This window comes from Stegodyphus dumicola, chromosome 6 (genome assembly GCF_044657685.1).
Source record: "Stegodyphus dumicola isolate Sdum_Otavi_A_Nest chromosome 6, ASM4465768v1".
Classification (NCBI taxonomy): domain Eukaryota; kingdom Metazoa; phylum Arthropoda; class Arachnida; order Araneae; family Eresidae; genus Stegodyphus; species Stegodyphus dumicola.
In genome coordinates, this window is record NC_140773.1 from 194839972 (window position 1) to 194857802 (window position 17831).

At 33.0% G+C, this 17831-nt stretch overlaps 1 protein-coding gene across 2 annotated transcripts in view; it reads left to right on the forward strand.

The window, feature by feature from the left end:
• The first annotated feature begins 1908 nt into the window (after nucleotides 1-1908).
• The window catches only part of LOC118205221 (synaptophysin-like protein 1), a 52636-nt gene continuing 36713 nt past the window's right edge, over nucleotides 1909-17831 (forward strand). The window contains exons 1-2 of one of the 2 annotated variants that reach the window (XM_085819311.1): nucleotides 1909-1983; nucleotides 9939-10012. In XM_085819311.1, the coding sequence (XP_085675437.1) occupies nucleotides 9953-10012 (60 nt within the window). In that variant the 5' untranslated portion in view covers nucleotides 1909-1983; nucleotides 9939-9952. Of the gene's footprint in view, nucleotides 2094-9938; nucleotides 10013-17831 lie in introns of both variants that reach the window. The other variant, XM_085819310.1, reaches the window with a different exon arrangement.

The window sequence follows — 17831 nt, forward strand, 5'->3', positions numbered from 1 at the left end:
TTTTGTGTCAAAATACCTATGTTAGAATAGTGCTATATATAAATCTAATATATATCCTAAGTCGCGCTTTCGAGACATGAAAAACGCAGTTTGAATTTTGTCAATCGGCCCAGTAGAACGGGAGATATAGCACTGTCCCATTTTTTTTTTTTTTAGCAGTGTACATATATTTGATAATGAAATAGTACGGAGTATTTGAGTGTGTGTGTGTGATTATGGCAAAGCCTCGAGGGCTATCTGCCTAAGGGGAGGGATGCCTTCATGGAGGACTTTCTAAGGGAAACTGGCTCGTATACACGTTACACATGGGGAAAACCACGAAAACGCCCATGCAGCCAGCCCGTTCCCGGGATTCGAACCTCGGACCGAACTACCAGTGTTCAGCGACTTTACCGCTCGGCCGCTGGTGGGCCCGGAGCATTTGAAGTGCGAGTCTTAGGTTTGGAAAAGCATTTTCTCCATAGATTTGTACTGGAGTTTTAGGTTCAATTTCTTTTCTACTGCGGAGTAATATCTTGCAGTCACATTCACTGCTCAAAACAATTAGGGGATATTGTGACTTCGGTATGAAATAACCATATAATCGACAACCATTTTAACAAAAAGAAATAGAAGAGATTATACAGGAAAATTATAACGTTTACAAAAGGAGCAACCTGCAGCATTCCTTTGTAGTAGGAGATTATAAACAAATGACACGCATTGAATGCTTTATAGCGGTGAATATACGATGTCTCAGCAAGATGACTGTTGAATCGGTAGTCAGGAAGGGCATCAATCGTTTACAGAAGAGTCAAACGAAATCCATTGTGGCGGAAGTGTTAGGAGTTTCCAAAAATGTCATTTCCAGACTATGGAATCGTTTTTGGAAACTGGATATGTTTGAGAAATTCGGAACAAGGTCGTGTTATTGTTTTAAAATAAAAAGCGGGAGCTATATGTGAATTTCGTTTAAAAAAAAAAACTAAAAATATATCTGTATTTTAGAGAAATAAAGTGGTCAGAAAGAACGTTTTGTATGCGGAGATATTTGGTTGATGTACTGCAAACTTTTTATTACACATTTTATCAAACAAACCAAGAAAATAAATAATTAATTATATTACAATAATTATTAATTTTAAATATATTTTTCAGAAACCGATCAAAATAAAAATTGAAATTTTCCGGAATATCTTGTTTGGAGACTATTTGGCGCCCCTCTGCGAGCGGCGCCCGGCGCATCATACTCCCCTTCTTTTGAGCTATGGGGACACTGGTGTCCAGGTGGGCTGAAGGGAACCTCCAATTCTTACCCCCTTGCCCCTCCCTCGCTACGCCACTGAGACTTCCTGTCCCCAAATACCGAAAGCAGCGAAACCGAAGAACATTAACATCCGTACACTGACCGTAGTGAAAAATAACTTTGCTTTTCAACTCTAAAAACAGATGTCAAGACAAAACAACTCTGTTTCATGTCGGACTCACCCATCACCAACTCTAGAGCAAGGCCAACTAGATATCTAGTTGGTCTTGCTCTAGAGTCGGTAGTCAGTGCTGTAGAGTCGGCGTTGACTCACCCCGAAATTCCCAGCTGTGAAAAAGCTGACTCACTGATATGAACTAAAAATAACGACTTAGCATTTAACTACTAAAAGAATGAAAATCTTGCTACATTAATGTAATCTGAACAATTTCAATTAAAATTAAAAACTGAAAACACAATTAATTTGAATTAATTGGCTCACAATTAAAGTTTATCGACACAATAGCTTCATTAATGATTACTTTAATATCAGCTTAATTTTTTGGAATTTCAAAAAGACAGGTCTTTACATGGAAATATATGAGACGATAATTCATTATATTTTTACTTTTAGTTAGGAAATGCTAAAAGTGAACTTTGATGACATTTGGCAACATCAAGGCTATCGATCGGCGAAAGGCTGAAGTTAGCGCAAATAGGTCGTTTTAACATTTGCAGCAGTGCATGAGTTGATAGAAGTATGTGGTTTTCTTTATAAATTATCGAAGAACTCATAAGAAATTTGCTTGAAAAGAAACTAAATTTCATCTGTTCACTCTATATTAGTAAATAAAACATCTGCAATAACGTACGTATTTTACGATGAGATCAATTATAATTGTTTCTATACTTACCTATTGATACCTTTTATTTATAGTAAATTTTATTTATCTGTTATTTTGCTTTCGGATAACCCGTATACTTTAAAACTTCATGTGTATTTTGGTTTATATCTTTATTCTTGTTTGCTTAATTTTGCATAAATTTTCATCATCATTTTAATTTTTAGTATTACGCTGGAAAATTAAATGAATTAATATGAACACTAGATTTCGTATAGCTTTTAGGAAATTATTTGTTTTGTACTGTTTTTTATTACACTTTAAATTATTATAAATCGTTAAATGTGTAATTTTGAGCCAAAACATTTACATGGGAAGAAGTGTATATTACCGCTATTTTATGCATTATTCCTCCCTGTTGTTGCCTATGAATAAATTTACCGCTTTAATTTCTTTATTTTAACTGAGACCTTCTTAAAAAATTAAATCTAAGCTTTTGATTGTGTCCAACTGCAGGATTTTTTTAATTTGTTTATTTATTATTTTTTGTAATAAAATGATAGAAGTGTGTTTTAGATTTTGAATGTTTTTAGAAGAATATTCAGTTTTCAGTACTTTTTTTCAGAATAAACTGCATGCTATATAAATCTACAAATATGCTTTTTAATTTTGTGCATTTGTCGATGCATATATTTATAATTTATTGTGAGACTTTTTGTTAAGGAGCACATTTATTTGATTGGCTAGTTATCTTTGTTTTTAGAATAACCTTTTACGAATAGCTTTGTCTAAGCATTTGGAATCTCTGCAGTAAAGTATGAATATTTTAAAAAGTGTTCATGAACTTTTTTTTTTTGTAAATACTGATTTGAGTTGTATATACTTCCAGTAAAGTTTCTTAAGGTAAGGTATTGAATTGTAAAAGCATTGCCAACATTATATATAACCAGGCCTCTTAAAAAATGGTGATCATGCAGTAGGTGTCGAATTTAAAAAACATGATGCATAAAAATGTTCATTATGCTATAATATACAAGAATGAGAGTTCTATACCTTTAAATACCAAATAAAAAAATAAAAAAAAAAAAAAAAAAAACATGTCAAGTATTGATGCAAGTTTATTTTTCTGGGGCTATTGCCATGGTGAACTTCTGAAAATAAATATGTCAAGCAACAGCAAAGCGAAAGTTTAGTTTCTTGTTTTTAATGTTATTATTTTCATCTTCAAAATGGCAGCATGTATAATTAAATATGCAAATGAATCTTAAAATTAAATTAAGAAATTTTGCTTTTAATAATTATAACATCATGAATATTTTAGTAAGTGGAATTTTTGTATTACTTAGTGTTATAATTTTTTCCCTTTTTTTACCGAGGAATCATTACCTATAATATCATCTATAAATCTGTTTAATGCTATTTTAAATTTAATTTCCAAGCAAACCTTGTCTGATATAACCAAAAAAGATTTCATCACAGAAGATGTGAAATTAAATTTTTGTAGGAAAAATTGTTTTGAAATAAAAGATTATATAGCTAATTATCTCCAATGGCATAGACTTAGAGCTCTCTGTATTAAAAAATGAATCAAATTAGGTAGGCCTTTTTTGCCTATAGCAGTTTAAGTTTCATTTCTTAACCTGTTTTTGTAAAAAGTATGAAATTTAAGTTTAGAAAAAAAGTCCTTCTTGGACAAAATTACATTAAGTAAATTTTTCCTGATGTTACTAAAAGGCTTTTCTTTTTTAATAGAAGGAGGAAAGGGGAGATTGCTACATAACATGCAAAAGTAGAGATGAAAAAGGTCATAATTTCATAGTTTAAATCTTTTCAATGAAGGGGAAAAAAAAATAATTATTTAAAGCTTATATGAAATTAAATTTTATTAAATATGAAATTCTAGGTTTCTGCCTTAACAATTCAGACTATGAGAATTTTTTTTTCTTTTAACTAATTCTGCTACAGAAAACATTTTTTTCATTATATATGTGTGTGTAAGGTGAAAAATATATAAATCTAAATTCCAACTTGAATTTGCTGTAGCCTCTTAACTTTGGATATTTCTCCATTCTGTTTTAAAAATAGTAACTGCTTATAATAAATTTCTGTAAACTAGGTCAACCAAAATTACTCTTTCTTATATAATGTTAACAATGCTGGTAATTATTATGGTTTAGCCAGTTATAATGTAGTAATTTGCAAACTGAAACTTTAGAAACTGGTCAGAAGGAATTTGAACCAAAACTGAATTATGTCTTTATGCTATGATTGACACATTACTTCTGTGCTTCTCTGTTCTACCAGCATGTCTTAGTTTACCTTTTTTTCTCTAATAATATTATCATAATGATGCCAAAAAGACATAAATTTAATTATCAAGAAAGTGCATGCATTTTGTGTCGGCTTACATGTTTCCGTGTCAAGTTATATGTGCACGTGTGTAAATAAAAATGTATTCACATGGCCATTATGATTGCTATTATTTTTATGCATCTACATCACCAACATTTGAATTATTACATACACATATATATATTTTCATAATACTATATACAGTCAAAAGTCGTTAATTCGGACACCCATTATCCGGAATGATCTATAATCTGGACCTCAAAGCTACAAACTTTCTGCGCATGCGTCAACGTAAGACCTTTACGGCTGCAAATATGCTTGTGCGCATGCGCAAAATACGTTTACGAGTGCGTGTTTAATGTATAACGGACGGTATAAGCTAAGCTAAAATTATCTATTTCAGTTAATGTTGCAGATTGCGTTGTTCCTTAATCTTCAAATTGGATCCAGCTTATTATTTTTTGCAGACTGTCAGAGCAATTTTATAAAAAGTAAGCTTGAACTTTCGATTATGTCAAAAAGAGTTTCTGATATATATTTATTAATATGTAAAGGATCTACAAAGCGAAAGTATATTTCGAAGTTTATTAAACAAAAAGTGGAATTGCTGCAAAAAATGGATTAAGGCATATTCTTTGTTTATCTAAACTTTAAGATTTGTTTATCTAAACTTTGTTTATCTTTAACGCAGCAGTGCGCAATGAATTGGAAGTTGATCTGTCAGCACTATCCTTATCTTCAGGGCAGATGTTTTGGCTAATCTTTGGAATATGGTAACAGGTAGTATGGCGACATTTTGGTAAGGCGATAAAGGTTACTAGCTAGGATTTTAGCAGTGTACATGGATAAAGTCAAGAGTGTGCGCAATGCCATTTTTGTGCAATTCTGGGATTTTTTTTTAAGTGAAAATAGGCAATTTTTAAAAACGCGGCAAGCAGTTGGCGATTCTGCACTTTGTCCCAATTTCGCAACTAATCTTCGTCATGATTAAGCACTTTTGTTCCACAAAAGTTCTAGCATTAGCGTAATTCGGCTAGCAGATTGTTGGAAAAAAATGTTAAGTAAAAACAAAAAAATTAAAAAATAAATAAATAAATAAAAAAAGGCCTTTACTTCGTGAAAACAAACTGGCATCCAAACAAAAACTAGCAGGTTGCTGTAGCAGGGTTGGTCGCCAAAGAATCGCCAAGTTACCATAATCCAAAGATTAACCGATGTTTTTATTTTATTTGGCTTATAATTCCTTACTAAATGTAGTATTTCATGTCGATGTATTTCGTCTTTGATATGATTTAAATCAATTCCTCATCATTATAATTCGCTTCTGATAGCGAAGAAAGTGACAGAGCTTATTGAAAACGAAAAAAATTCAATTGAAAAATTAGTCGGTAGACACAGCAATTATAGGACTTGAACAGCGGAACTTTGTAACTGAACAAGAAATTATGTATATTTATACAATTAAAGAGAAAGTATTATCACATGAAAAACGAAGCAACTTAAACAACTTACATTGAAAGAAATGTTTAATAAAGTAAACAAATAAATATTAAGCTGTTTTTTGTAAATTTTGATACCCTTTAGATCATAATTGTTCTTTATTTCATAAATTATGGTTTCATATTTTTAATTTTATAATTTCTATATGCCATCATACCAGATTTAAACTGATGATCTATAATCCGGAAAAATCGATAATCCGGAATCGCCGAAGTCCCGACGAGTCCGGATTAACGACTTTTGACTGTATATGTATCTAATAATTCAAATATCAAAGCTATTCACAAAAGGTTATTCTAAAATCAAAGATCACCAGCCAATCAAATTAATGTGCTCCTTAACAAAAAGTCTCTCAATAAATTATAAATACCGTATTTGACGGCATATAAGATGCACCCTTATTTAGAAGGCCACACACAAGGTAAAAATGTTTTAATAGTCTGCTTGATAGTGCGGTACCACAATAACTTAAAATGTGGTTTCTTTTAGTTCTCGCGTTTCGTAAAAGCCAAATAAACAATCATTGAATGCAATTACCAAACATATTTTAATTAAGGAAAATTAACAAACGGCAAGCTATTTTGAACATGATATGTAAATTTCAATAATGAATAAATGAATGAACGGCAAGCAATCAAACATAATACAAAACAAAGCAGAAACAACAAAAAACACAGATTAAAGGCAAACGTTGCCTATCATGAAATTAGACTTTAATCACTTTCAAAACCATAAAAATCCTTTTCACTATCATCATCATAAAAAACGAGAATATCGTCATCATTAATGTTTCTGTCATCGCTAGTATCACCTTCTTCAAATAATGCATCGTCTTCTGTTCCGTCAAGAGCATTACTGATTCCGCATTTCGTAAAGGACTTAACAATTACTTAAGCCTTTACGTCCTCCCAAGATCTTTTTACCCACTCGCACACTTGTGAAATAGAGGGCCGCTTCATTCTACCTGAGGGTGTGATGTGGCTCTCCTATCCACTTGTTCCATCGTTCTCGCACTTTTTCCTTAAATGCCTTATTCACCGATACATCTAAAGGCTGCAATTGGTTAGTCAGTCCACCAGGAATGACAGCTATCTGGGTTTTTAATTCTCTCGCTTTATTTATTATGGTTTCAGTTCTATGGGCGCTAAACTGATCCAAAATCAAAAGAGAGGGTTTTCTGAAGAGTCCACCAGATCGCCTCACCCATATATTCTGTAACCATAGTTTCATTCCAGTGTATCATTTTTTCGGTAGGTGGTGGACCAAAATGCCTTGCTGCTGCTCTGTTTCCATGCACTTTGACGTAGTTTAACACTCCTAGTTTATATTGAATTGTATAGCTTAATCTCTTGTTTCCTGTAGACATATTTTCCAGGGTATTTTTTTAAAACAAATAGTTTTAAGCACCGATACTGACGCGTTTATACAGAGTAGCACCAATACCGACACGTGTGTCGGCTGAGTCAAAGAAAGTCTATGTAAAGAAGGAAAAGCTCCATAGATGTAATGTGACCGTCAAACCTATTCGAACTTCGACATCAGCTTCGAGCTTTGGCGCTTTTTGGCAACAGATATTTCACGCATGCGCAAAATAATTATAGCAGATATAGAAAACGTTATGTGTGTCTAGACCTTTATCCGGGCTAAAAATAGCATTCAGTATTGAAAGTTAACCTGTGTCCTTCACGTATAAGATGCAGGTAACTTTTTTGAGACCAAATTTAGGAAAAAAAGTGCGTCTTATATGCCGTCAAATACGGTATATGTACCATAAAGAATAATATATATAAGTATGATCATCCATAGTTCCGAAGGATTTCAGAGCTCAGCAATAGCTGAATGATAGAATGTCTGAATAGCTGAATGTAGCTTAGTCCATGTTTAGATTTTAGCAGTATAGGAATTTTCTTAGCTTTCCCCATGAATGCTGGACATGTAACAATTGGCGTAGACTTCTGTGACGATGTCCAGCATCCTTCTGCATAGACAGATAACCCTTCAGTGCTTTGCTGTAACTTGAGTAATCCAAATTAAAATGATTCTGGGTTTTCTATCAAGGGGCATCATAAAGGGGTGACCTTTACCATTTCTTATTTATATATGCAAGAATACTAGTGACCTTCAGAGGTCATCATAAGAAACATTGTTATCGATAAGGTTCCTCTCATTTTGAAATTTTATCTATGTGCAGTTATTTTTTTAATCCAGGAAGTGCATTACTACCTGGAAAGCTCAGGAAATGACATCCAGATGTTATGTGAAAATTCTAGTTAACTGAGTGTATTTAAAAATGCAGTTCGTGGTAGAAAAGTGAAATAAGTAAAAAGAAAATTTCCTGTCGGAAATTATAAAAAGAGTTATTTATTTGTTACCAACTTATTATAAAATGTCTATATATAAATTATGTGAGATTTTGAAAGAAAGAAGGGCATTCCAAATATAAACACCTAAGTAAAACATTATATTCAATTACAAAAATCCGTCGACCATGAAAATTGATTATCTCACCAAACTTGCACCAGTTATTCTGGTAAAAGGTTTAAAGGAGAGATCACTCTTTATTTAGTTAATCAATATATACAAGTTACAGACAAAAGATGTAAAAAACTGAAACTTATACAGTACAAAGTCTTTAATCTGGACGTCCATAATCCAAAATGATCCGTAATCCGGACCTCAAAGCTACAAACTTTCTGTACATGTGTAAACGCAGTATGCATTTGCGATGTGCATAATATGTTTATGCATGCGTATTTAATGTATAACGGATGCTATAAGCTAGGCTAAAATTATCTAATTATCTATTTCAGTTAATGTTGCAGATTGCGCTGTTCCTTAATCTTCTAATTGGATCCAGCTTATTATTTTTTGCAGACTGTTAGAGCAATTTTATAAAAAGTAAGCTTGAGCTTTCGATTATGTCCAAAAGAGTTTCCGATTCTGGAGCTGCCAAAGGATCAACAAAGTGAAAGCATGTTTCAATGTCCATAAAACGAAAAGTGGAATTGCTGCAAAAAATGGATAAAGGCATGAAGAAAGTGACAGAGAGGTTAGTGAAAACAAAAAAATTTCGATTGATAAGTTATTCGTTATTCTTGGCACAGCAATTACAGAACTTGAACAGCGGAACTTTGTAACTGAACAAGAAATTATGTCTGTTTATAGAATTAAAGAGAAAGTATTAGCACATAAAATGAAGCAACTTAAACAACTTACATTGAAAGAAATGCTTAATAAAGTAAATAAATATTAAGCTTTTTTATGTAAATTTTGATACCCTTTAAATCATAATTGCTCTTTATTTCATAAATTACGGTTTCATATTTTTAATTTTATAATTTCTGTATGCCATCTTACCAGATTTAAATTGATGGTTTATAATCCGGAAAAACCCCTAATCCGGAATTGCGGAAGTCCCAATGAGTCCGGATTAAAGACTTTGTGCTGTATAACTTCTTATGATTTTTCATGTTCCACTCTCTGTGTTTATCCTTTTTCACATAGGTACCACTTTTGTTGATGCCAGGATCCTGTAAATTTGAAAATACTCTACTGCTGTTCAATTGAAGACAAGTCCCAAATTTTAATTATTTTTTTCAATGAAATTGAAAAAAACAGATAAACAGCAATTATATGTCACTTTTTTACAAAAACTAAACTGAATTGTGGAGAATTAGCTAGGTTACATAAAGCTGAAGTGTTATGTCATGCTTATCTGTTATTTTTGATAAATTGCTCTGTTTGGCAACAGTTTTTGTTTGATTTGAATCGTCAATTCATTGATTTGAATAGTCATATTCATGCTTTATAACAGAATTACAAATCTGTTATTTGTTTAAGGAAGTAAGATTATTTTATATTTAAAAGAAAAGTTTCTAAAATTCGAAAATATTCCAGTTGCTTGAGCTTTCTGATTAGCCAAATGCCAGATATTTGGGCTTTTAGTGTGCTTGATTTTGTGTGATTGCTTTTATGCCATGTTTTGTGCCATGTGTTTTTGTAACATGTGTATTTTTCAGAGTTTTGCCTAGTCATGGACCTGAATTTAAGAGTTTTGATTGAGCCTCGAGGGTTCATTCGAATCATTCAAATTGTAAGTTTTATTCTTATTTATTTATAAAGTATAAACATTATAACAGAAACTGGCTTTTGTTTGTTAATTTGATTGTAAAGTGAATAATAGAAAATATGTTTCTGAATTATATAATTAAAAATTATTCATCAGTATAGCTTTAATTCCACTATAGTCTGTTACTTTGAAAAAGGCACTAAGTTTTATTTTTATTTATTTATAAAGTATAAACATTATAACAGAAGCTGGTTTTTGTTTGTTAATTAGATATTAAAGTGAATAATAGAAAATATGTTTCTGAATTATATAATTAAAAATTATGCATCAGTATAGCTTTAATTCCACTATAGTCTGTTACTTTGAAAAAGGCACTTCAGGCCTTTCCTGATCCTTCCCTATCAGCAATCATAAAATGTATCATCATTATTGCGCGACACTTATTTTCTTCACCTTGTCTGAAGTAGTACTAGAAGGCAGCTTCATTTTTGTTCTTTTCACATAGCGAACCATGTTAAATGGGAATGATGAGGCGGAAAAAATTGTACTCCGATTATCCATACTCCACTCTAATAATAAAGTTGTTAAAGTTATAAAACAAAATCAGGAACTTTATTTTATGAGCACGAGCTTAATATAAAAGCTTAATTTAAGACATGAATACTTGTTTGACTGTTTTGATAAATGTTTGATTCAACTTTATGGTCTCCATGAAGTCCGACTTTAGGTACTTAACTTACACTATCCAATAATGAAAATGCAACATCAAGAAGGAGTGGCTAGAACGTGATGAAACTCGGCAAACGGAGAGAGACAGGAACGAAAAACAAGTGATCTTCATTTCAAAATGGTATGCAGAATACAGAGCGAGAACAGCATTGGCTCAGTAGGTTGGTTGGTTGGTTGGTAACGGAGGACTGGGACGCCTGATGTCTAACAGAGGTAAATAGGCATGTGTCCCGTGCCCTCCACTAACCAGGAACAACTCCCTGAGGCCTCAAGAGCTTTTTAGGATGTTAACAAGAACATTTACATGGCCATACAAGGGCAGATTGCATTCGTTTTACCGTTTTGACATTTGTTGTTGCAATTTGCTATGGTAATTTTGCATATTCACAATAAAATTCAAATAAAAATACAAATTAAATATACAGATACAAAAATACAGTTACAAAATAATAGGAATAAAATACAGGCTCATAGGTTAAAAAATAAATAAATAAAAATAAAAAATTAAGTATTATGCATATACAGAAGAGGAAATGTTAAATACATTTGATTGTACATTATTTGATAATAGGAACTCATGTAAGTTTTAGGAGTAGACTTGTGTGTTTGAGAATGTGGAACTGCATGCTGACTTAGTTAGTGGCTCAGTAGGTTGTAGGACCACCTTGGACGGCGATACACAAAGCAACACGTCTAGGTACAGAGTCAAAGAGATTATGGATGGTGTCTTGAGGAATGGCTCTCCATTCCCTGTCAACTATTTGCCACAGTTTATCTTCTGAATGCAGCAATGGCAGCGTCGGCAAATGAGATTCAATCACATCCCAAATGTATTTGATTGGTGAGAGATCAGGAGAGAACGGTGGCCAGAGAAGGATCTGTACTCCTTGCAAAGCCTTTTGGCTGATGCGAACAGTGTGGGATTGGGTGTTATCCTGCTTACAAAGGGCATTGGGAAGTCCCTAAGGTAGGGAAGTGACACCGGCCACCGCACATCATCCACATATCGTTGGATTGTGATAGTATCCTGAATACGAACTAGAGGGGACCCAGAATCGTACAGGATTGTGCCTCAAACCATGGTGCCGTGAAGTCATGTGGTGGGGCATTCTACAGTTGCTGCCAGCTGGGACCTATCTCTATATTGATGCCACACTCATATGTGGTGACTATAATTGGGGAAACAGAAATATGACTAATTCGAAAACATGACCCTGTGCCATTCCATCATCCACATTGCTCGAGCCGAGCACCATGGCACACATTGGTGTCTTTGATGTGGGCTCAAGGCTGTCTTTTTAATGGATGCCACAAGTGCAATCCACTAGCTACCAATTGATGGTAGATGGTTCTGGTTGATATGGGAACATCTAGGATGTCTTAAACATGCTGTGGATTGGAAGTAGAAGTGATTTGCGGGGAGCACCCCCTGCTTGTCGGCGGATGCATCGATTCATGTATGCTGACATCACTCTGGCTGAACCGGCTCCCCTCAAACTTGTCACATTTCCTTGTTCCAACCAGTGTCACCACAGCTGGTGCACTGTGGATGCATCCAGATATGTGTCAGCTGAGATTTCCAATATGGACCAACCTGCCCTTCTCAGTTTGATTACCATGCCCTTCGTAAAATTGTCTGCCTACTGGAACTGCCTCTGTCGACGATGGCATTCTCTGCTATTGCATACATCCTCTAAGACAAGAAGAAATTTTCTATGATGATTTTCCTAGTAGAAATAACGACACAAAAATTGAACATTCTCGAGGTTCCTTCCCTTATATTTTCTTCAATGTGTGCTGGAGAGCTATGCATTTCACATCATTAGCATAACTTGTTGATGTGCGTCTACCCTTAAATTTGCATTTGGGCCACCCCATCTTCGTGTTGCATTTGCGATGTTGGGTAGTGTATTTTCCCATTGACCATTGAGTTACCATCATGAAACTGTGAGAGTTAGCAGACATTCTGCCAAAATTACTGTAATTCTTTCTGTAGAATTCTGAAGGAACTGATGCCTCTTTATTTAATAAACAATCGGTTCTGGACTCGCTTATTTTTCCATTCATAAAAATGCTTTTGTTGATTTTTACTATTTTGTTAGCCGCCCCTATTTTATAGAAAGCTCTGTTTAGAATGCTAACACAATCTACTCTTAGGTAACTGTTTTAATGTATTACTGTTTTGTTGCCCATATTCAGCTGATGATATATCTGTTAAATACACACTTTTTTATGGTAGGATTCCGTAAGTTAAAAAATAATGCACTGTTTGTTTTTTATAGAAAGAACCTCCCAAATTTTGATCATTTTTTTTTAAAGCAGAGGAAAAATAGAGCAGTAGCAGTTAATTTGTATCCTTGATCATAGAAACAAATCATGATTTATCAAGAATCAATAGGATTTACATCTAACAAAAGCGCAGATGTGAGTGTGTTGCGACATCATGCTTTAAACTGCGCTGCTTGGCAACGGTTTCATAGTTGATAGGATAATACATAAGTACCAAATTGCAATTGCATTTTTTACTGTATTTTTTATTCCTCTGTTATGTAAATATGTTTAAAAATTTATACTTTTAAGTTTGTTTTGAAATATGGAAAAAATAATTAATTTGATTATTATTTAAAATTAAAATAAATCTAATTAATGACAAATACTGGACAACAGCTGCGAAACATTAGTAAAAGACAAGGTAAACCCTGTTTATCACCACCTGAACTAAAATCATTTTCTGTAGCAATAAATTTTATGTATTCCCTTGTATATAATAATCAGATTGAGATAAAATACAATTTGAATAGAAATATAGTAAGATTATGCAATCTACTTTCATATGTCCTGTAAATAGATTTTTAACATTATAAACATCTTCAGTGGAGTGACTCTAAATTGTAAGATCAATATGCCACTTTATATTATGCTACTGTGCCTTTTATCATCCATTTGATATTCTGAGTAATGCATTTGATGTCTTTTAAGTTTTCTTTTAAATAATACAATGCATTGTTTAATAAATTTAAAAAAATTTTAACTGATAAATGCAGTTCTTTATAATTTATATTGGTACTTTTCTGTTAATGAGATGCCAATCGTCAAATGTGCGGCAAAGCACCAAGTGTGTTAGCCTAATTGTCATGAATAGCTGCGCATTGTTAATGTGTGCAATGTCAAGGTTGTCAGATCACTGTGTATGTGGAGAGAACTATTGTTTTCACTTAAAAAAATCACAGAATTCTGCAAATTCAGTGTTGTGCATATTAAACATATATATTCTATTATAAAATACATTATTAATGAACTGATTGAGTGTCACAGACTTTTGGATCTGCTCATGAAAATTGTATTTAAACTGTATACATTAACTAAATTTATATAAGTACTTATTTAATCTCTGTTTTCATAAACATCCATTAATTAAGATGGCATTGACATTATTAAAGAAAATAAGCAAACAAAATTATTTAAATTATTAGCTAATACAGCATAAAGTATTTAATCTGGATGTCCATAATCCGGAATGATCTATAATCCAGTCCTCAAAGCTACAAACTTTCTGCACGTGCATAGCGTTTACGCATGCGCATAATACCTTTACGTATGTGCGTTTAATGTATAACGACGGTATAAGCTAGGCTAAAATTATCTATTTCAGTTAATGTTGCAGATTGCACTGTTCCTTAATCTTCTAATTGGATCCAGCTTATTATTTTTTGCAGACTGTTAGAGCAATTTTATAAAAAGTAAGCTTGAACTTTTGATTATGTCAAAAAGAGTTTCCGATTCTGGAGCTGCCAAAGGATCTACAAAGCGAAAGCATGTTTCAATGTCCATCAAACGAAAAGTGGAATTGCTGCAAAAAATGGATAAAGGCATGAAGAAAGTGACAGGGAGGTTAGTGAAAACAAAAAAATTTCGATTGACAAGTTATTCGTTATTCTCGGCACCGCAATTACAGGACTTGAACAGCGGAACTTTGTAACTGAACAAGAAATTATGTCTGTTTATAGAATTAAAGAGAAAGTATTAGCACATAAAACGAAGCAACTTCAACAACTTACATTGAAAGAAATGATTAATAAATTAAACAAATAAGTATTAAGCTTTTTTTTTTTTGTAAATTTTGATACCCTTTAGATCATAATTGCTCTTTATTTCATGAATTATGGTTTCATATTTTTGATTTTATAATTTCTGCATGCCATCTTACCAGATTTAAATTGATGATCTGTAATCTGGAAAAACCGCTAATCCGGAATCGTCTAAGGTTCCGACGAGTCCGGATTAAAGACTTTGTACTGTATATACCATGGGACAAAAAGTCTCATGACTAAATAAAGGTAGTCATGCCACTTACAGGTTTAATAAATATAAATTTTTTTCATGAAGCTTAATATATCATTAGGGTTGCAGCCATATAGTTAGATTTTGTGGGGAAAGTGCAGAATCGCCCACTACTTCGTGCGTTTTGCAAAATCGCCAGGTTGAAAATAACAAGTCAAAGAATTGCATAAACTCGGTATCCATGTACACATCGACCTATTTTCACTTTAAAAAAAACCCAGAGAATTGCACAAACTTGGTATTGTACACTTCCTTGACTTTGTCCATATACACATTGATATGCACCATCTAAGTGGGCGATTCTGCATCAACTTAAAAATAACAAGTCAAAGATTGCACAAATTCGGTATCCATGTACACATCGACCTATTTTCACTTAAAAAAAATAAGAGAATTTGTTGGAAAATATAACTTATTGTAACCTTTTTACTGCATCATCTCTCCTCCTTCAAATGTTTATTAGGCTTAGTTCTTATTTTAATGCAATATAGTAGTTACTTCTACTTCTTTTTTCTTACTGCTACTGTTTGCGTTGAGAACGGACTGTTTCAACCTAATTAAGATGCAAAAACGAAACGTGATGTTACGTCATCAGGAAAGCCGAATTCGTGCCGATAGCTGATTGGTTGCCATGAGATGACGTCATGCCTACTTCTGGTATAAGTATCTCGCATCGCTCTGGCTCAGCCCTTCTAGTTCCTGCTTTCCTGGCACTTGGGTGTGCGGTTTCCAGCCCCTTTTGAAGGATGCGTGTAGTCCAGTGAATAAGTTCCTTGGTTCCTGTCCACAAGATAACTGTTCCTGAATAAGTTCCTTGGTTCCTGTCCACAAGATGACTGTTCCTGAATAAGTTCCTTGGTTTCAGAGGCTACAATGTGAGTGACTGCCATGGGCGGCATCCATGTTCTTCATGAAGGTGGCATTTAAAATAAGTTAGCGGCGATTCCTCGTGTTCAACTAGTGTAAAGCGGAGTTAGGCCGGATTTAAGTGCTTTCAAGAACTTAATTTAAATTTCAGGTGCTTTCTTGACCATTGATCATGGACTTATTGAATGTGTAGCCAATATCATTTGAGACCGCATAATTACTGTTTAGGACATTTTGTTTGTATTGAATGCCAGTATTTTTGGAGACCAGGTAAAAATGCTATTTGATGAATGATGGTTATAATGTATTTTTTTCTAAGACTCTGATATTGTTTAAATTTATTTTTTGTGTTTTTATCCTTTTTTATATTGTTAATAAGTTAGTTAAGTTGGAAACATCTTTATTGTCTTCAATGTCTGCACAACATACTATCTCAGGAAGCTTTTATTGCTACTATTGCTAAAATGTTTTAATTTTATAAACTTTAAACTTTGCTTTAGCATCATTTTGGTTATGGGCCCAGCCCCCGAGTTATTTTTAGTGCAGACTTTTGAAGTTTAAAGTTAATTTAGGACTTAAGAGATTGGGGGGGTGGTTTTTGTTAAAATTCAAATATGATACTGTTAATGTTATGCATAATATTGCTAAACTTGAGGCATGTAATTACTTTACATGGTCTAAAAATATGAAGTTTGTTTTAAATGAAAAAAATGCATGGCTTTTGGTCAAGGGTATTGAAAAGTGTCCTGATTTAAATGATGTTAAGGGTATTACAAAAGAAATTGTTGCTGACTATCAAAATAGAAGTCGTTTGGCATTATCTTTAATTTATATAAATGTAAGCCCTGAATATAGAAACTTGATAAGTGAAATTGATGACCCGGTAGTGGCATGGAATACGCTTGCCAAATACTTCCAGCCAGATTATCGATCTAGACATATGTCCTTGTTTTCAGAGTTCTTAAATTGTAAAATTAAGCCAAATGAAAGCATTAGTTTCTTTTCTTCTAGATTAAAACATGTAACTGAACAGTTAGCTGATATTAATCAGGCTGTAAGAGATGTATATATATGTTTTCAGTTTCTTAGGTTCCTTCCAGATAAATTTGATCAAGTAGTTCAGAATGTTTTGAGGTGGCCAGATGAGAAGTTCATATTTAAAAATGTTGAACTTTAAATACTAGCAGAGAAAACACATCTTGGTTTAAGAGAGATAGATAGGGAAAATTCCAATAAGACTATAGAAGTCTAAAGTACTCACTGTGAACACAAATTTAAGCAGATTAAAGGGCTCAAGTGTTATAAATGTGGCCGTCCAGGTCATATTCAAAAATTCTGTAGAATGAAAGGTAATTTTTCCAGATCACCCTCGCCTGCTTCTTCTGTTTCCTCAGCTGTATCTAGTAGTAATAAAACATCTCCTAAGTGTAAGAATAAACCCAAGTTGAGTAAAGGTAAAAATAATTCCCATGCTCAGTCCCATTTTATAGCTCAAGCTAATGTTAACAATTTGGAGGAAAATGATGATAGTTGGATTTTTGATACTGCTGCATCTCATCATTTTTGTAAAAATCGTGAACTGTTCGATACTTTTTCTTAGGCGCCATATAAGTGGGCGATTCTGCACTTTACCCGATTTCGTAACAATGTTTATGTTAGACACTAAGTGGCATCCCATTAACAGAAAAGTACTTATATATCATTATTTTTAAATGCTGTATAATTTATTAAATTTGTAATATATTTAGTTTATAATATAGCCTATCTAATTGCTTATTTTTATGAGTATTATTAAAATTATGATCAATAAAAGATGTTATAACTGGTACAGAATTATTTTATTTATGATTCACTAATTAAGAAAATATTGGTATTTTAAGAGGGTCAGCTTATATATGGATTTGCT